The sequence below is a fragment of the Salvelinus namaycush genome, chromosome 4 (genome assembly GCF_016432855.1).
Source record: "Salvelinus namaycush isolate Seneca chromosome 4, SaNama_1.0, whole genome shotgun sequence".
In the NCBI taxonomy this organism is placed as follows: Eukaryota; Metazoa; Chordata; class Actinopteri; order Salmoniformes; family Salmonidae; genus Salvelinus; species Salvelinus namaycush.
In genome coordinates, this window is record NC_052310.1 from 34,322,338 (window position 1) to 34,343,097 (window position 20,760).

Consider the following 20,760-nt stretch of genomic DNA (forward strand, 5'->3'; position numbering starts at 1 on the left):
TGATTCGGATCGCCACTTCACCTTGTTACCGACATCGGACCGCAGCTAGTGTCCCAAGAAATGCCCACATTCCTACAGGTGAATGGTGTACAGCACATCAGGTCTGCCCTGTACCGACAGAATCAACCGTGAGTGATCCAGAACTGTTGATGGGTGACACCATGACCCAGTAGTTGTCCCCTTCTCAGGACTGTTGTTCATAACGAGGACAATTTAAAGGATCCCCCCTGAAGAAGTTGCCGCTACTATTTCTACGTAATTTCCTGTCCTAGAGATGAAATGCACATTTAGGTTCCACCTCAGAAAAATGACGAAGGCTACTTATACATATTCACGAATTGGGTATGGGAATTTCCACGACAAGTTGATAAACATCAACAAATAGGGCACTGACAGCTGTCAGTTTAGCTAGCATGCTAACCTAATCTAACTAGCTATCTTGCTAACCTTATCTAGCTAGCTAATGCTATCTGTTGTTGCTGTTTTTTTTAAACTACACCATATTGAAAAGATTAGCCGGCTGGCTCTATAGCTGGTTCTGGAGATACATAGAGGACTCATCTTTGTATCTGTACCATGGGAAGCGCCATTAAGGCTATCTCCATTTTAAAGTAGTCCATTTTATTTTTCTTTATTGGCTGATTGCTCCCAACTCATAGGAATCCCCACCCAGTTGGCTACTTTAAAATGGTGGAAGCCCTCAATGGCAACTTTATTGTAAATAAGAATAAAATGTTTCTAAACACTTCTACATTAATGTGGATACCACCATGATTACAGATAATCCTGAATAATGATGAGTGATTAAGTTAGAAGCAGAAATATCACACACCCCAAAAAATGCTAACCACTACTGTTATTGTAATGGGGAGAGGTTAGCATGTCTTGGGGGTATGATATTTGTGCATTAATAAACAATACCATGCTGAGGGGTGGTAACATTCAAATACAATCCAGTCCTGAAACGAAATCTGGGTTAAAAATGTATACATTAAAAAAAAATTGTATATCATAGAAAAAGACACCACATTCACACAGATTTGCATGAAGTGGGCAGTTCAGATGTCCCTTCAAGTCCAAATATATCATACTTTGTTTTAGTCAATGACTTGACTTAAATCGTTGTGCAACATCATGGGTAAGCTCTGGCCATCGTCTTTCAGGTCTAAAAAGTGGATATCTACTGGTGTGGGTGTTGAAGTAGGATGGGATATGTGGTGTATTGAGGTTGTGCCGCAGAGCATCATGGGGGTTGTAGGTGTTGAGATGAGCGCGTTCAGATAAATGTTTGAACTAATTCCTGTATCCCATCCATCATTATTGGATTGTTATAAAACCCACGAGACACAAAGGCACAAGCCTGTTGTGACTATCACCATGCTTACATCATAGAATGAATGTCCTGTAGCCTGATGTTATAAGTGACTTAACCAATGGGCCAACCTGTTACTGTTATCAATGCAATGTGTGTTTTCATAATAAAGTCATCAAGTTTTAGGAAATGCAATAAAAACAGAAGTAGTTCTAAATGTAGCTTATTTTTTTTAGGTTTTATAAATAAATTGTCCCCAAAATATTGTTGGCAAATTGAAATTAAGAGGAGCAGTGTACATATCAAATAAGCTAATATTTGACCAATAATGAAGTCAGCTCTGAAGAACATTGTCCTAAAAACCCAACATTTATGCACACATGATGAACTAACTAAACAAATGTTCACGGTTTGAGAAAAAAGATTTATTCAGTCATAAAAATTACATTGATAGGTGCAAAGTAATTTGGAAGACCAATGCAGCATTTTCACTATGAAAAGATGGCGCTCAGCAAAACATTGAGTTTTGTTTATGATTCAGAAAATCCACCCAGAAGCAGGGCTACTAGAAGCCTGGATCTAACCACTATGAATGAGTCAAATCCAAGTACAGTCAGTAGCTACTGTATGTTCCTTGAACTATCCTTGGTCACAGCCTGCTTGAGAAAACAAACCCAAAACATTAGCCTACTGATTAAAATGCAAATGTTTTGGATTCCTTGAATTCAGACTAAACAATGTATGCCACACCAATTCATAGCATGTTTTGGTTCCTAAATGTATACACATGTGCAAATTATTATTTGACGAATAGCAAACCTCGTTAACATTGCATGCCTGGAAGTAACAGTATCCAGGCATAATACAATATAGCATTTTACAGTCTAGATTATTAACTAGGTGGTTTGAGCCATGAATGCTGATTGGCTGACAGCCGTGGTATATCAGACCGTATACCACGGATATGACAAAACATTTATTTTTACTGTTCTAATTACATTGGTAACCAGTTTATAATAGCAATAAGGCACAAGGGTATGTGGTATATGTCCAATATGGCCACGTTGCGTCGTGCCCTAGAACAGCTCTTAGCCATGGTATATTGGCCATATACCACACCCCCTCGTGCTTTATTGCTTAAATGCGCCATCTTTAAATGCTGGAATGTCTTAGGATGGTTTTCATGGCATCTTGGAGACACTAATAGGTCATGTGCAGTTTGAGGCAGTGTTCAATGAGCAGCTCTACTTGGGAAAGACAGTGACCACATCATAGCCTTCGGGTGGCGTCACTCGCTCACGTGCGTGTTTCTCACAGTAGATCTGGTCCTCCACGAAAAAATGTCCCTTCTGTTTCAGGTTGAGGTTGCAATCTGAGCAGGTGTAGCACTCGGGGTGACGGAACTTGTCCCGTAACTTGACTACCATCCCCCTGTGTATGGGAAAGAAGAGATCACATACTAAATGGTTAAGTCAAATAAATCAAAAAAAAAATCCGTAAAATGTATGAAAATCCTCTTCATAATAATTCATAATTTACGCAGTTATGCTTCATGAGCATGCTCTATAAAAGTATGACGTAGGTGCTCCTAAATATCTAACATTCATAAAGCATTATGAGAAGGCAGCATAATACCCCATGTAACAAAGTCTTAAAATTAAGCAATAAGGCACAAAAGGGTGTGGTATATACCCAATATACTATACCACAGCTAAGGGCAGTTCTTAAGCAAGACGCAACGCGGAGTGCCTGTATACAGCCCTTAGTTGTGGTATATTGGCCATATAGCACAAACTGCTGAGGTGCCTTATTGCTATTATAAACTGGTTACCAAGGTAATTAGAGCAGTAAAAAACTATGTTTTCATACCCGTGGTATACGGTCTGATATACCACGGCTGTCAGCCAATCAGCATTCAGGGCTCGAACCACCCAGTTTTAATGCAGTTAAAGCCCATGCAGGTCATTAGCATAGCGAATAAGGAGGTATACATTATGAAGAGGGTTTGAAGTGTTACAGGCTGACTACACCGCTCACGTCGCGTGTGAGTGTTGTAAAATAAATTTAGAAATCTATATTATTCAATTATTGCACCCACACTGCTCGTGCGCGCCAACGAGCTCCTGCGTTGTCAAGGGCTAAAATAGAAGTCAGTTCTATTTGTGATGCAGAACGCGCTGCAAGTCCTGCCTCTTCCATCTCCTCACTGGTTTATAGAAGCAGGCACCCACGTGCCATCTCCTCATTGGTTATACCCACGTGCCATCTCCTCATTGGTTATACCCACGTGGGTGACTGAAGGACGAACGAGGTCAGTGGCGGTAATGCACCTAATTTATGAAAGTTGCCAATCGCAATATAAAGTCAAGAGAAGAAAAAGCCTAGGAGGAGAGATGACTAGAAACGATTCGGTTGACCGTTTTATGTGTGGATGAATTGTCGGAGTAGAGGCCCTTGTGCATTTCAGGTAAAATAACAACTCAATGTTTATATCCCAGGACAAATGAGCTAGCAACAGCAAGCTAGCTGAATAGGACAAATTAGCTAGCAAGTGCAAGCTAGCTAGCTAGCCTTTTACGGCTAGGGGTTCCGCTAGCGGAACATTTCGACAACATCCGGTGAAAGCACGAAATTCAAAATAAATTATTTGAAATATTTCATAAAATCACAAGTGCAATACACCAAAATACAGCTTAACTTCTTGTTAATCCAGCCACCGTGTAAGATTTCAAAAAGGCTTTACGGGCGAAAGCAAACCATGCTATTATGTGAGGACAGCACCCCATCAAACAAACACATGACAATCATATTTCAACCCACCAAGCGCGACACAAAACTCAGAAATAACAATATAATTCATGCCTTACCTTTGAAGATCTTCTCCTGTTGGCACTCCAATATGTCCCATAAACATTACAAATGGTCCTTTTGTTCGATTAATTCCGTCGTTATATCCCCAAAATGTCCAATTATTTGGAGCGTTTGATTCAGAAAAACACCGGTTCCAACTCGCCCAACATGAGTACACATTATCTAATAAGTTACCTGTAATCTTGGTCCAAACATTTCAAACAACTTTCCTAATACAACTTTAGGTATTTTAAAACGTAAATAATCAATAAAATTTAAGACGGAATAAACCGTGTTCAATAGCGGATAAAATGAAAGTGGAGCGAGCGCTAGGTCGTGCGACCCAAACACAACTGTACACTAGACTCGACACTCATTCTGAACAGCCATACTTCTTCATTACTCAAAAGAAAAACATCAACTAATTTCTAAAGACTGTTGACATCTAGTGGAAGCCCTAGGAACTGCAACCAGATGCCTCAGAAATATAGATTCCCATAGAAAGGCAATTGAAAACTTAGTCACCTCAAAAAAAAAAAAAAATCCTGGATGGTTTGTCCTCGGGGTTTCGCCTGCCAAATAAGTTCTGTTATACACAGACATAATTTTAACAGTTTTAGAAACTTTAGAGTGTTTTCTATCCAAATCCAATTATATGCATATCCTAGCTTCTGGGCCTGAGTAGCAGGCAGTTTACTTTGGGCACGCTTTTCATCCGGACGTGAAAATACCACCCCCTATCCCAAACAGGCTAGCTAGCTAAATTGACTAAATGTGTAATGCTTTTTGACCTGTCCCCAAATGAAAGTAATTTGTTCAGAGTTTGTTTTGATATTTTAACCTGCGTGTCGTGATCGCGTTTGGTGTGGGGGGACAAAATAAATGTATGCACATTGGCCCACGCGCACAGCCAGTTTGGGTTCGGTGTTATATCTAAATGTAAGACACACAAATGGTCTAAAATACATTAACATGTTCATAGAAGCATGTCCTTTTTTAGCTCAAAATAGTAAGACAAATTGAAACAGAGATGGAGTTTTTCCCTACCACACAGTGACTAACACCATTCCACCTTCTTGGATCATGATAGACAAAACACCTAATCTTGTCACCCAATCCACCTTGAAGGTCACACAGAAGGCATGTCCTAGCACCCTTTAAGCGTCTCTTAAATTAACACTTCATAACCAAGAGTTAACAACCCCTCAAGTACACAGCTGTTGGCAGCATGCTCACATCATGGCTCTATATCAGCCAATTGAATTTACATATGACAAAACACTTCTGAAGGGACATTCTAGAAGAAACCACAAGGAGGAGACAATAACCAGTAGGGAAAAAGTAAAACGATAAGACTAAGATATTTCATTTTAGGGGGCTGTCATACGTTTCAACCAGTCAATTCACGTTCGTATGTATTCCTCCGAGATCCTAGAACGTAACCCAACTTCACTATATCATTATGGGTGTAGTATATCCTATAGGACACCAAATTTGGTCAGAGAGCGTAGCCTTCATGGCACGCCGATGACACGGGCACTCTTCACTTGATTGACTAACTTTGTCAAATAAGCACCAATCGGGGTCAAACAAAGCTAACTAGATAGCCAATGAGCTGGGCTTTACGGGAGTATCGGGAAACCCCGTATGTTGCAAAATGTAGCTGCTAACCTTGTGCAACAGCAAGCCTTTTCCTTTTAGACAAACATTAGTTATGAACTTATGAAAACTGGTTGTTTTGCAAATGTTGAACTTATAATATGGCCACTAATACTGAAAAAGCTAAATCAAAGTCCAAGTACACAGATTTGACGATATTCTTGCAGAAAAACGTAATATAGAGAAAAATGTCTCCTTCACGATTTGCCCAAATATACCTGGGTGACTTCACACTAAATGTCATATAGTTCGCTCATACTTCAAGTTACCCGTCTGAAACTTTGCACATACACTGATGCCATCTTGTGGACACAATCAGAATTACAACCAGAGTGATGGCTGGAAGTGGGACATTTCTGTTGCATTTCAAAGATGGTGGTAGAACGTTTTTTTTCTTTGTATTTTCTTCTACCAGATCTACTGTGTTATATTCTCCTACATTCAATTCACATTTCCACAAACTTCAAAGTGTTTCCTTTCAAATGTCACCAAGAATATGCATATCCTTGCTTCTGGGCCTGAGCTACAGGCAGTTAGATTTGGGTATGTCATTTTAGGCAAAAATTTAAAAAATGGGGTATCCCTATTAACGGCAGGTCATGTGCAAAAAAGCCACTTCAGAGCAACAACAAAAAAAATCAGATCTGAGCATTCAGATTGAGGTAGCATATGAAACGTTGGAATTGCATCAGGATTGAGAACCACATATGAATGTGGAATAAATCAGAACTCAAAAGATCAGATTCCATGTGGTTTTTGCTGTTTACACGTTTGGGGGGGAAAAATATCAGACATACCAATAAATCGGAATTGGGCTGCCTGTGTAAACGCAGCCTATGAGACAGGGGGCTCTATTTTAACAAACCGAACAATGGTAAATCTAAGCACTGTCGGTCTAAGTACTGGTGGTAGCGCTATAGGTCCGGGGGTGTGTCAGAAATATTTTAGCTATTTTCACAGCCGGTATTAGAAGCGCAATAGCTGGCGGTAGAGTGAAAGTGCTGGGTTTTGATTAATTAACAAGTTGTAGGTGTGACAAGGGCTTGGCCACTCACTGGCCAATCAAGGCACTCCATGGCTTAATACTGCATGCGTTCGTCTCAAGTTCTGTAGGTTATTGACAGCCTTTGCACTGTCATCAACTCCAATTCTGCTGGGAGCATGGAATATTCTTGTCCTAGTCCACTGTGGATGATACTACAGTTCATTAAATAGCATAGGCTACATTAACGAGTGATAGCAACAGTATTGGTGTTGACAGTCAACATTGAAATTGGCTTGAATCAGCCTTCATTAAAGTAGGGTAAGTGTAGCCTACCATCCTTACCTACAGGAAAATAACTTAAATGTTTCTAAATTCGAGTGTCACCAGGGATGTCCACTCACTGTTTTGCTGCTGCCAAACTTGAGCTTTTAATAAAGCTTTGATGATTAAGATTGATTTCAAAGCGGTCTCACAAGCCAAACCCATTATCAACCGTCTTGGTGAATGCATTGGGCAACAGCACTTCTTGAGAAGAGAGGAGGCTTTGCTTGTTTTTTAATCCAATGAAATGGGGACTAAACAGTCATGTTTCTAAATATGAGGTTTACGGGCACTAAATCTCTCGTTCCATGTGCATTATGCATCACTGCTGGATAGGCCGCGCTTCCTCTGTCAAAATCCATGCAATAACCAATTGCGTTACCGCTAAGATCAGCTTTCAGTTGGTCTTAAATATCCCACCAGTGCATACTGAAATTGGCACTTTGGCGCACGTTTTTAAGGACACACCTCAGATATGCCCACCACAGCGCAAGTATGTAACACAGGTAAATTACCAATCCTGGCGCTAGCGTTTGAAACTAGAAGAGCGCCGGCTTTAACAGGACAAAATTGCAAAGGAGCCTGTGTTTGACAATTGTGCTGGCTTAACGCCAGCCGAAAATAGAGCCCAGGGCCTGTGTTCATAAAGCATCTTCGAGTAGGAGTGCTGATCTTTGATCTCGTCAAATCACTGTGAGCAAAATGAAAAGTTTACAACATTATCATGAGATCACGATTGTTTGACTAATCATATGCTGTACTTACACAATCCCTGATCCACATTTGTCACAGATTGGTAACTTGTCTGCATTTCTCACTGTTGAGCCAATTTTTGTGGCAGGCGCTTTCACACTCTTAAAACCAGAGCTCTTATCAGGATCTGCAATCAAGAGGAGACACACGTTATCATGTTTTGTTAAGCCACAACACTGCCATTAAATATTTGGAAAACCCTGTTTAATATGACAAAGGATCTTTAAGAAAAAAGAAACTCTTTGGCCTGAATGGAAACCAGGCACCGCTCATCACCTGGCCAATACTATCCCTACGGTGCAGCATGGTGGTGGTGGCAGCATCATTCTATGGTGATGAACAAAGCAAAGTAATGACACATCCTTGAAAACCTGCTCCAAAGTGCTCAGGACCTCAGACTGGGGCAAGGTTCACATTCCAACAGGACAACAACCCTAAGCACACAGCCAAAACAATGCAGGAGTGACTTCAGGACCAGTCTCAATGTCCTTGAGTGGCCCAGCCAGAGCCTGGACTTGAACCAGATCAAACGTCTCTGGAGAGACCTGAAAATAGCTGTGTAGCGACGCTCCCCATCCCACCTGACAGCTTGAGAGGATCTGCAGAGAAAATGGGAGATACTCTCCAAATACAGGTGTGACAAGCTTGTAGCGTTATACCCAATAAGACTTGAGGCTGTATTCGCTGCCAAAGGTGCTTCAACAAACTCCTGAGTAAAGGGTCTGAATACTTATGTGATTTAAGTTTTTTTTTGTCATTATGGGGTATTGTGCAATGATTGATTAGGGGGGGACTTTTTAATCCATTTTAGAATAAGGCTGTAACGTAACCAAATGTGGAAAAAGTCAAGGGGTCTGAATACTTTCCAAATGCACAGTATACACTGAGTATACAAAACATTAAGGACACCTTCATATTCATTTGCACCTCCCCCCTTTTCCCTCAGAACAACCTCAACTTGTTTGGGTATGGACTCGACAAGGCATCGAAAGCGTTCCACTGGGATGCCGGACCATGTTGACTCCAATGCTTCCCACAGTTGTGTCAAGTTGGCTGGATGTCCTGTGGGTGGTGGACCATGCTTGATACACACAGGAAACTGTTGAGTGAAAAATCCACCAGCGTTGCAATTCTTGGTGCAAAATGGTGCGCCTGGCACCTACTACCATACCTTGTTTAAAGGCACTTAAATATTTTGTCTTGCCCATTCACCCTCTCTGAATGGCACACAAACTATCCAATGTTTCAAGGCTTAAAAATCCTTCTTTAACCTGTCTTCTCCCCTTCATCTACACTGATTGGTGGATTTAAGTGACATCCATAAGGGATCATAGCTTTCAACTGGATTCACCTGGTCAGTCTGTCATGGAAAGAGCAGGTGTCCTTAATGTTTTGTACACTCAGTGTAAATATCAGCTGCATATGTGTGTGAATAAGTACCGGACTCCAGAATATCCTGCAGCACTTTGAATGAAGCTGACTGTCGAGGAGGCTCATCAGCCTCATGGTTTTCCTGCAGCATTTTGTAGACCTCAGAGTCTGCAACTATTGGTGGCAGAATACCGGAGGGATCTGGGCTGAAAAACAAATTACCACAATCAATACTAGTTTACATACAATGAGTCCAATAGTACACAGGCGTAGTCAAATCAAGGACAAACAAATGATGATGGTGATGGGGCCTCACACATCGCTATGTTTCCTTGAGCCACAGCTGAAGTTGAGTTTGACTTACTTTAACACATATTGTAAGTACTTAACAAGTGAAAATGCAGTACATTCTGCTACAGTAAGACACATCGTGACTTGAAAAACAATACCCAGCGGGTAAAACCAATAGCTCCCCGAAATATCTGCATTGACCCTTTTCGCACTAATCTCTTTTGACTCATCACATACGTTGCTGTTACGGTTTATTATCTATCCCGTTGCCTAGTCACTTTATCCCTACCTACATATCTACCTCAACTACCTCGTACCCCTGCACATTGACTCTGTAATGGTACCCCGTGTATATAGCCAAGTTATCTTTACTCATTGTGTATTCATTGCTGGTGTTCTCTTTTTTTTCCTTCTCTGCATTGTTGGGAAGAGCCCATACGTAAGCATTTCACTGTGAGTCTACACCAGTTGTTTACGAAGCATGCGGCAAATACAATTGACGTTATTACAACCAGCTGGGATAGATCCTTACATGGTGCTGGGTTCGTTAGCAGCAGTGCTGATGGTTTTTACGTCATCCACGGTCGCGTTGAAGTCCTTGATATTCTCCGAGGAGTACAGACCGGCAGGGTTGTTGTACTGATTGGTTACCACCTTGGGGCCGAACCCAGCGAATGGCAGGGCGCTCCTGTTGTGGGCGGAACCTATGCGTTTCACCTCCTGCAAGTTGTAGCCAGGGATACAGAAAAAATTATATTCTAAATATAACTTTCAATGCCATATAACACACATGCCTTGATAGAAATAGTATGACAGTTACTTGAGTAATTTGTGGATATTAGAGGTAAAGAATAGCATTGTCAAAAGGTTATTTGGGTGCCCCTCATTATCATAATAGCAGTAAACAAGGGGCCACCCGAGACAAAATACGGTGACATGCAAGCACACCATTACTGTACGCAGTTAGTGAAAACACAAAATACCTTCAAATCTATCATCTAAATCTATAAAATATGCTCCATGGATATTTTCACAAAGACATAACAAAAAATGGCAATTTGGCACACACAACAAATAAATGCATCACACTGCTTATCCAATGAAATTATTTAGAGAGGCGAGTTACCCGAAAGCTTTGTAAGCACACTAGTGCTTTATTTGCCATGTTTTGCTAATTCACTCACACATCATTACTCTCGCACATCTCAGGGGTGTGTGGCTGGGTTGTCAATAAAGAGAGAAATAAAGTGGCCCATTAGCTTTCTGGAAACTCACCCCAGGTCATTTGTTGGATTCATTAAGTAACAAAAATAACCAAGTGAAACATCTAAAAACAGCTTGTATGCGTAAAACATTTTTCTATGTATTCTGTGACCAAAACACACTATGTTTGTGACATCCCTGAAAGCTGTGGAGGACTGACAAAGCACATGCTTCCTACATTAATTCACACTTTGGTCTCAATTTTCCATTCAGTAAGCAGGAACTGAGTCTTGCATCAGAACTTGGCTGATAAAACTATGGTCTCCTAGGAAATAATCTGTTGAGAAGTAAACAATGACAGGGACATAAGTCAACTTAATGCCTAATTTCCTAATGCTATCTTTGGTCAGAGTGAAGTAGGATGTACGGCAGACATACCTGCGGCTCAGATGCAAGATTCATCTTGTAAGAGTTGGTCTTTCCTTCCTCAGAAGAGAGCGGTGACCACATTTTCGATTCGGATCTAAAAAGACAGTCAAACACAGTATTCAGACTTGCAATAAACAATATTCAGACATACAACACTAACAATACACTAACAATACTCAGACTTGCAATGAATAGAGATATCCAAAATATAATAAAAATGAGTACGTAGCAGTCCTCAAACGTGTTGATGGGACAACAACCATCTAAATAACCTATTTTGAGAAAGCACCACTGCACAACAGAGTTATGCCATGTTATAAAACTAAGTTTTGTTGATAGCCGTTAGTTATTCACCATAATTAACTCCAAATGCAATGATGCCATAATTATATTTCAAGTATCAACTCCAACTCCCCCAGAAAAAAAGCATCTTGACATTATTTCCCCATGTTTCTTGCCTAGTATTTTGTTTGGTACAGCGGGGGTTACTATAATCCTCGCTGTGTGCCTATCCAACATGTTTCAGGTTTTATTTGCACTCTCCATGCATATGAACGTGACGAGACTGACAGCTTCTCTGATCCTGGCAAATGTATTTCTCGGGATCATTATAATGGAAATGAAGGCAAGAAAAAAATGAAACGCACATACTTTGCTATCATTTCAGCTCCTTAATGTGATTGTGTTAGCTTTAGTTGGCTGGCTAGCAAGCAAAGGAGAAGTAATGTTAGTTTAGCTATCCTCCATAAATATTTTATTGATCAGCTGGTTGTTGCCCATTTATAAATGATTTATTAAATCTTTAATTAAGTTCTTGTCTGCCATCATTGAACCTCTACTAGCTAGCTACATGCCAATGATTTGTTTAGCATAGCAATATGGAATTAATAGAATGAACAACTGGTGGAAGGATAAAATAAAACAAATGTACTCATTCAAATAATGCTAATGAAAACATGTTTTTTTTATTATGTTGGCAGCCGTTTTATAAAAGCAATAGATGGGTTAGCTGACAAGTCATGAAAACGATGTGTGCGTTTCCATGGGGCAGATGTCAGCATGTTGTGATTCTGGATGGCCAGATTGCAAGCAAAAATGCCAAGAAACTGATGTGGGGAATCGTCAGTGGCTCATTTCAGCACGTTTCATCTTGTTCTTTATAGCATGTCTTGTTTTGAGGTGTTTTGACTGATTTCATGTCAATGCTAATATGTCCCAAAAAAATATTTTATTTGCTAGTTAGCTAACCAACAACTGTAATGATGTATTTGAGAGACGATGCTCATTGTGCAAATGTATATGTTTTCAATAAACATTGGAGACGAAATATAACTAACATGTTGTCAACAATCTAAGCCAACCCAGTCTGTTTTGCCCCATAGTAGCGAACGCATCAGTTTTGTCGCTAAACAACCAACCGATCTATAAAGGCATGATAACGTGGGAATTATCGTGTGATGACTCCCTCCAGGAAGATAGCGCAGATGGAGATGGCAGCATCACAACTAGCATTTTGGAATCTTTGCAGTATTTAGTTTTTTTTATGTACTATAGTTCACATTATTATCTCAGGAAATGTTTTGTCATTACATACAGCCGGGAAGAACTATTGGATATTAGAGCAGCGGTAACTCACCAGAACTACCAGCATTACTACAAGGAATACGACTTCCCTGGAGAAGATACATTTCTCTGGGGAGAGTGAACAAAGTAACTTATTCCAGAGGCCAACCCCCCCTAAATAGCCAGCGGAGGAGAGGCACTTGAGGTGGCCTGCTGGTTCGACTTAGGAGGCGCGCACACCACCCACCGCTTCCGAGTAGATTCCTCGCTAATGTTCAGCCTTTGGATAACAAAGTTGATGAGCTTAGAGCAAGAATTTCATTCCAGAGAGACATCGGGGCCTGTAAAATACTTTGTTTCACGGAAACATGGCTCTCTCGGGATACTCTGTCGGAGTCGGTAAAGCCAGCAGGATTCTCGGTACATCTCGCAGACAGGAATAAATATCTCTCCGGGAAGCAGAAGGGCATGTTTCATAATTAACGACTCATGGTGTAATTCTAGGAACATACAGGAACTCAAGTCCTTTTGTTCACCCAACCTAGAACACCTCACAATCAAATGCTGACCATATTATCACCCAAGAGAATTCTCCTTTGTCATTGCCACGGCCGTTTACATCCCATCCCCCCCTCAAGCCGATACCACGACAGCCCTCAAAGAACTTCAGTGGACTTTATGCAAACTGGAAACCACATATCAGAAGGCTGCATTTATTGTAGCTGGGGATTTTAACTAAGCAAATTTGAGGACTAGGCTGCCGAAGTTCTACCAACAGATCGACTGTACTACTCGTGCTGCTAAGACTCGTGACCATTGCTATTCAAACTTCCTGAATGCTTACAAGGCCCTCCCCCGCCCTCCTTTCGGCAAATTTGACCACAACTCCATCTTGCTCATCCCTTCCTATTAGGCAGAAACTCAAACAGGAAGTACCCGTGCTAAGAACTATTCAATACTGGTCAGACCTATCGGAATGCACACTTCAGGATTGTTTTGATCACGTGGACTGGGATATGTTCCGGGGTAATCTAGACGCATACACGGATACAGTGACTGACGTTATAAGGAAGTGTATAGGAGATTTAGTACCCACTGTGACTATTAAAACCTACCCTAACCAGAAACCGTGGATAGATGGTAGCATTCGCGCAAAACTGAAAGCGCGAAACACCGCATTTAACCATGGCAAGGTGACTGGGAATATGGAAGAATATAAACAGTGTAGTTATTCATGCAATCAAACAAACTAAACGTCAGTACAGAGATAAAGTGAAGTCGCAATTCAACAGCTCAGACGCGCGACGTATGTGGCAGGGAGTACAGACAATCACCGACTACAAAAGGAAAACCAGCCACGACGCCAAGCCCGACGTCTTGCTTCCGGACAGGCTAAACACATTCTTCGCCCACTTTGAGGATAACACAGTGCCACCAACACAGCCCGCTACCAAGGACTGGGGGCTCTCCTTCTCCGTAGCCGACGTGAGTAAAACATTTATACGCGATAACCCTCGCAGGGCTGCCGGCCCAGACGGCATCCCTATCCGCGTCCTCAGAGCATGCGCAGAACAGCTGGCTGGTGTGTTTACGGGCATATTCAATCTCTCCCTATCCCAGTCTGCTGTCCCCACATGCTTCAAGATGGCCACCATTGTTCCTGTACCCAAGAAGGCAAAGGTAACTGAATTTAATGACTACTGCCCCCGTAGCACTCACCACTGTCATCATGAAATGCTTTGAGACTAGTCAAGGATCATATCACCTCTACCTTACCTGCCACCCTAGACCTACTTCAATTTGCTTACCGCCTCAATAGATCCACAGACGCCATCACTCTGCACACTGCCCTAACCCATCTGGACAAGAGGAATACCTATGTAAGAATGCTATTTATTGACTAGAACTCCGCATTCAACACCATAGTACCCTCCAAGCTCATCATTAAGCTCGAGGCCTGGGTCTGAACCACGCCCTGTGTAACTCGGTCCTGGACTTCCTGACGGGCCGCCACAAGGTGGTGAAGGTAGGAAACATCACCTCCACTCCGCTGATCCTCAACACTGGGGCCCCAACAAGGCTGCATGCTCCGCCCCCTCCTGTACTCCCTGTTCACCCATGACTGCGTGGCCAAGCATGCCTCCAACTCAATCAAGTTTGCAGATGACAACAGTAGTAGGGTTGATTACAAACGATGAGACAGCCTACGGGGATGAGGTGAGGGCTCTGGGAGTGTGGTGCCTGGAAAACAACCTCTCACTCAACGTCAACAAAACAAAAGGAGATGATTGTGGACTTCAGGAAACAGAGGGTGCACCCCCCTATCTACATAAACAAAACCGCAGTGGAGAAGGTGGAAAGCTTCAAGTTCCTCGGCGTACACATCACTGACAAACTGAAATGGACCACCCACACAGACAGTGTGGTGAAGAAGGCGCAACAGAGCCTCTTCAACCTCAGGAGGCTAAAGAAATTTTGCTTGTCAACCAAAACGCTCAAACTTTTACAGATGCACAATTGAAAGCATCCTGTCGGGCTGTATCACCGCCTGGTACGGCAACTGCACCGCCCGCAACCACAAGGCTCTCCAGAGGATGGTACGGTCTGCCCAACGCATTACCGGGGGCAAACTACCCGCCCTCCAGGACACCTACAGCACCCGATGTCACAGGAAGGCCAAAAAGATTATCAAGGACATCAACCACCCGAGCCACTGCCTGTTCAACCCGCTATCATCCAGAATGTGACGTCAGTACAGGTGCATCAAAGCTCGGCCCAATTGACTGAAAAACAACTTCTATCTCAAGGCCATCACTAGCACATTAGAGGCTGCTGCCTATAGGCATAGACTAGAAATCACTGGCCACTTTAAGGATTGGAACACTAGTCACTTTAATAATATTCACATATCTGGCATTACTCATCTCATATGTATATACTGTATTCTATACTATTCTACTGTATCTTAGTTACTTAACGTTTACATATCTGGCATTACTCATCTCATATGTATATACTGTTTTCTATACTATTCTACTGTATCTTAGTCCGTTCCGCTCTGACATCGCTCGTCCATATCTGTATATAGTCTTAAATCATTCCTACTTAGATTTGTGTGTATTGGGTATATGTTGTGTAATTTGTTAGATTCATTACTTGTTAGATATTACTGCACTGTCGGAGCTAGAAGCCCAAGCATTTCGCTACACCAGAAATAACATCTGCTAATCATGTGTATGTGACCAATAAAATGTGATTTGATTTCCTAACGGCTCTTTCCCACTTTCGCCTCGGGCTTAAGAACAGCCCTTAGGTGTTAGTTATCACACGATAATCCCCGGGTTCTCATGCCTTATTGCTTAAACACATACATGAATTTGGTACATCAACATTTAATCTCAGACCTAAACAAATCCAAGATGGACCCTCCTTCCCCCTTTAACAATTTGAACCACACAAATCTGTATCCCTTACATATAACCACATCAGGTGTAAAATATTCTGTACTTTTGCTGAGTTGGTCCATGACTCAGTGCTTTTTAAACTCATCTGAGTCTATGGAAAACTGCAACACGTCCATGCAACTCCCTACCTGTCAATAGAAAGAACCATTTCCTCTAAGCAGCCCTTGATCTTGTTCTGTGCCTGCAGGTGAGTCATTTTCTCAGTGGGCTCTCCATCTATGGCCAGGATCTGATCCCCGATACACAGATTGGCCTGTGCAGCCCTACTGCCATGAGTGACCTGAAACATAAAGTACATCATAATCATCAGCATCAACATACTTAGCAAATTTGGAACTGAGTAATCTGGGATTAATCTATGACATTTCAGGAGGACAAGGATCCTTTGGCAAAACTTGTGTGTGTCCCGTGGCAGGTTGTTATGTGGTAAACATGGGTGCAGTCTCAGTTGTTGTCAGAAAGAATTTGTAACACATGATAAGTATGATGGTGACTAAGAATTCAAAAGGATGTCTTTGAGAAATTTAAGAAATAGCAAGAATCTGTTTCACAAACACACCCATGGTTGGGTAGGTTAGGTTATTTTCTAAATGTAATCCGTTACTAGTTTCCTGTCCAAAATAGTAATCAGAAATGTTACTTTTGTATTACCCAAACTCAGTAACGTAATCTGATTACTTTGTTACTTTTGCATTACTTTTCCTATAAGAGGCATTTGAAGACGACAAAAAGAATCCATCAAAAGTGTTTGGTTTTGGCGTTTTTCGTCATGAATCTTGTTCTGGAGGCAGCTCTGCAGTGGTCACTAGCTGGCACAGCCACAAAGTCATAAAATCTGCTTTTAAACCTAACCCCACTGCTAACCCTAAAGCATAACCTTAGAATGATACCAAAAAGCTTTTTTTATTTAGCCAATTTTGACTTTCCAACTGACCTATCTGGTGGAAATCGCCCAGTTCTGCCTCAAGAACAAGACTCATCCCAATAGACATCAACCTGTGCGTCATCATAGTGGACTGATTTGTGGCCAGACTTGCTTGCTCAGGTAGAACAAAAATTACATTTGGGCTATTTTTTCAATACTGAATTGAATGTCATTGAGAAAACAAAGGTGTCATAATGTATTTTTCTGCTAAATTCTTTCAGAATTCAAAAATAATCCAATAAATAATCAAAAATGTTCAAAAGTATCAATAATCTGATTACAATATGTTTTGCTGGTAAATTAACGATTAAATCATACTTTTTTTGTAATCAGTTACTCCCCAAACCTGAACACACCTTAACATATTGTTTGTGGTCAAAGATAAGAGTTTGCATAGCTGTCATTCCTTTGGTTACATTTACAACACTTCAAAGGGTTCATGTCCTTTATACTTAAGCCCTCAATACACCTTGCCAGTGTTTCCTCAATATGTACTTCTGAGACAACCATGTGTGCTAAGCGTTGAGGACAAATATTGACATTTTAGTCATTTATCAGAGAGTGATTTACATGATCAATTAGGATTAAGTACCTTGCTCAATGGCACAGTGGCAGATGTATCACCTAGTCTGCCCAGGGATTCGAACCAGCAACCTTAACTGCTAGACTACCTGCCACCCAAATATTATTTAGGTTGGGGAAGACAGAGCAGTTCAGTGCTATGAAAATCTAGGAGAAACACTGCAGTCTCAAGGGATGTGATGTCTTGCTCTTTGTTGTTCAGAACAACCACAGTTGTTGTGTAGGTGTCAGAGTAGACAATCCATAGGTTAAGGCTGTACATTGCAATATGAATGTCAATATGCACAATAGGCTGGACAGTGAGGTAATTTCCCACAGTCAAAGTATGAGCTACAACGCTAATATTTGTGTAAAACTCATTAAAGTTATGTTCTGTGGGTGTCACTGAGTAGACTGATACCACATTTCATTCATCCACAATCCATAGGTAAGGCTGTACAGTGAAATAAAGTGTTCCAGAAATGAAATTCTGCAGTCTAATACATCCGCAGTGCAATTTCAAGTAACTAATTAGTATTGTATTATTTATTTAACATTCCAACCTTATTTAGCGTTATCTAGTCCAAATTTGGTATGATTTCATATATGTGCATTACGTTCAGTAACCAGGTTTCCATCCAACCTTTTTATGTTGGATAAAAACATGTCATGACAGGCCCGATGGAAACAGAACATTTTTCGATTAACTTTCCAAATATCAACAAAACAAAATGGACAAGGTGGTATCTTTTTGTGTTGGTAAAATTATTATGACAGAGATGTCGGTGGAAATGTTTTTATGTGCAAATTTTGATATAATAACATCATATTGAAGTACATTTTCAATCACGGGATGACATGTGGTCCTCCCACTACGACTCTTCGGGAAAGCATGGAGTATATTAAGCTACAGACTAAATAAATGATTAACTTCACAGGGTGGTGAGCTTGATGCTCCTTTCCAATAAATATTGAGGGTCTTATTCTGGTGACATGATAATCAATGCTTAGCTGCCGTTTGACAAATAACATTAATCTCGCTCTTTAGTCCATAATAATACTCTCATTATGTATGTAGGCTATTCGTGCACTCTAACCAACAGTTTGCAGATAGCACTGTTGTCTAGAGCGCACTCGCTATATGATTCAATAACAAAAACATGAGAAAAAAAAAACATCAGTAGAGTTAAATGTGATGGAAACACCTTCAAATTATATATATTTTTCGGTACATGAGAATTTAACCGCAAAATGTATGTTTATGCGCCACCGGACAAGGCCAGATGCAGTTACATTGTAACAAAAGTGTCAGATTCTCTGAAACACTTACCCGAGAGATAGTCAAGGGTTGTTCAAAATCCTTCCCACCAACTAGACGGAATCCCCAAGGTCCAGGACCTTGCACGACAACTCGTAGAGGCATAGTTTACTTCCAAACTGGCCGAAACCGACTTAAAAAATAACAATTCTTAGACAGCCTGTCCTGCCAGATATGACATTTATTATCAAAATGAACAAACTTCGAGGAGGCTACTTTGTAGCTAGAGGGAAAGGGGCGGTTACTGTGGCAAAGCTGAGCGAATAGTTTTGGATGTTTCCACGCTGATAAGTGCGGATCTCAGTTTGTTCAAGGATGCACCATAACGTCGTCACACTATGCAAGTTTACCATTTATGGTTGAGCCATATCACAGGATGTGGAATGTGCCACTCCCAAAACTTGAATTCCTGCCATTCGCTCCACTTAGTAGACTACTGCCGACAAACTGAAACATGTCCCCGTAAGTGTAGGCCTATTCTAAACTTTTGCAATGTAAGTCATCAACAATGTGAGAACATCATTATAGGCAATACCTGCCAAATTTAAGGTGATATGTTAACTTTTTTATAAAAGCATGGAACTTGGTACACGTGCTGCTTTTTGACTTTAGTGTTACACTGGAACACTTATATTAGGGATATTTGAGGATTGCTCGAACGGAGAAAATGGAATGGCATCAAACACATGGAAACCGTAGATGTGTTCGAATACTCACACTAACCGCGCCAAAAGTACTGTAATGAAACAGCAGGGAGCAGGTCTCGAACCCTCGACCTTCTAGCCCGAGGTCCGGCGTGCGCTATCGACTGTGCCGCAAAAGCATGCTCGTGCGGCAGAGTTGATTTCCGCGCTTATACACCCAGGGTCGTTACAGTACTATTTGTGACATGAATTGAGTATATAGTATGCTTATTGGTCATAGTATGAATATAGTTGGTATGCCAAAACTTCCCGGATGGCGTACTAAATTCACCAAAATACGAAGTATACATGCAGTAGACACTATTTCTGTGCAGTGATGCCAATTTAGCAATTTTGTTGCTAGATTTAGCAACTTTTCAGACTACACTGGCAACTTTTTTTTCAAACAGCACCTAGCAACAAATTTAGCTACTTTTGAAAAGTGACTCAAACGCTAAAATGCATGCAATTTCCCTCTAAATGACACAAAAACGATGTTCTCTGTTTGTGCCTGGCTGCAAAAGTGCATTGTGAGTGACGTCAGCAGCAATTTCAGAAAATTGCAAATCATTGTTGGCTGACTGCAGCAGTTGTAGTACGGGTTCGACGAGCCAAACCCAATGAATATAGTTGCTCACGAATGTTTGATCTTGAACAGAACTTACAACATCAATCAACATGTCTCAATCAAAATTGTACAGAAAAGAGTGGGAGTCTGTACCTGAACAAACGTGAAATCATTTTGTTTGCCTAGCTGGCCAGTCAATTTGAGTAACGTTATTGTGTATTCCACGTAATGGCGCAGTTTTACGTTATCACGCAATGACATCACAACGTAATTTAGCAACTTTTAGCAACAAATCAACCTGCCTCTAGCAATTTACCCTGAAAATTAGTTGGCAACACTGTTTCTGTGCTTTTAGGGCCCAAAATGCAATTTTTCAGAAAGTGGGCGTGGCTTCATAACTTTTCCGATATGAAGAAAATGGCGGAAAATATGCAGCCGAAGTCCGACGACGGGATACAAATTCATTGCTTTAACTAATTATGACAAATGTTAATATATATTTTT

General features: G+C 41.1%; 1 protein-coding gene across 1 annotated transcript; it reads right to left on the bottom strand.

Moving 5' to 3' along the window:
* Positions 1-1,715: 1,715 nt before the first annotated feature.
* LOC120046463 (PDZ and LIM domain protein 1-like) lies at positions 1,716-19,285 on the bottom strand. The gene is made up of 7 exons (XM_038991721.1): positions 19,018-19,285; positions 16,330-16,481; positions 11,184-11,268; positions 10,075-10,262; positions 9,321-9,457; positions 7,893-8,007; positions 1,716-2,743 (listed from the first exon to the last, which is right to left on the bottom strand). The coding sequence occupies exons 1-7, from the start codon at positions 19,108-19,110 to the stop codon at positions 2,557-2,559; spliced, it is 957 nt and encodes a 318-aa protein (XP_038847649.1). The 5' UTR covers positions 19,111-19,285; the 3' UTR covers positions 1,716-2,556.
* Positions 19,286-20,760: the final 1,475 nt, after the last annotated feature.

Excerpts from the sequence above, each read along its gene's own strand:
- LOC120046463 (XM_038991721.1), bottom strand. The coding sequence starts at position 19,110 with ATGCCTCTACGAGTTGTCGTGCAAGGTCCTGGACCTTGGGGATTCCGT. Across the intron at positions 16,482-19,017 it reads AACCCTTGACTATCTCTCGG|GTCACTCATGGCAGTAGGGC; the intron begins GTAAGTGTTTCA and ends TTTATGTTTCAG. Across the intron at positions 10,263-11,183 it reads ATCTTGCATCTGAGCCGCAG|GAGGTGAAACGCATAGGTTC; the intron begins GTATGTCTGCCG and ends TACAACTTGCAG.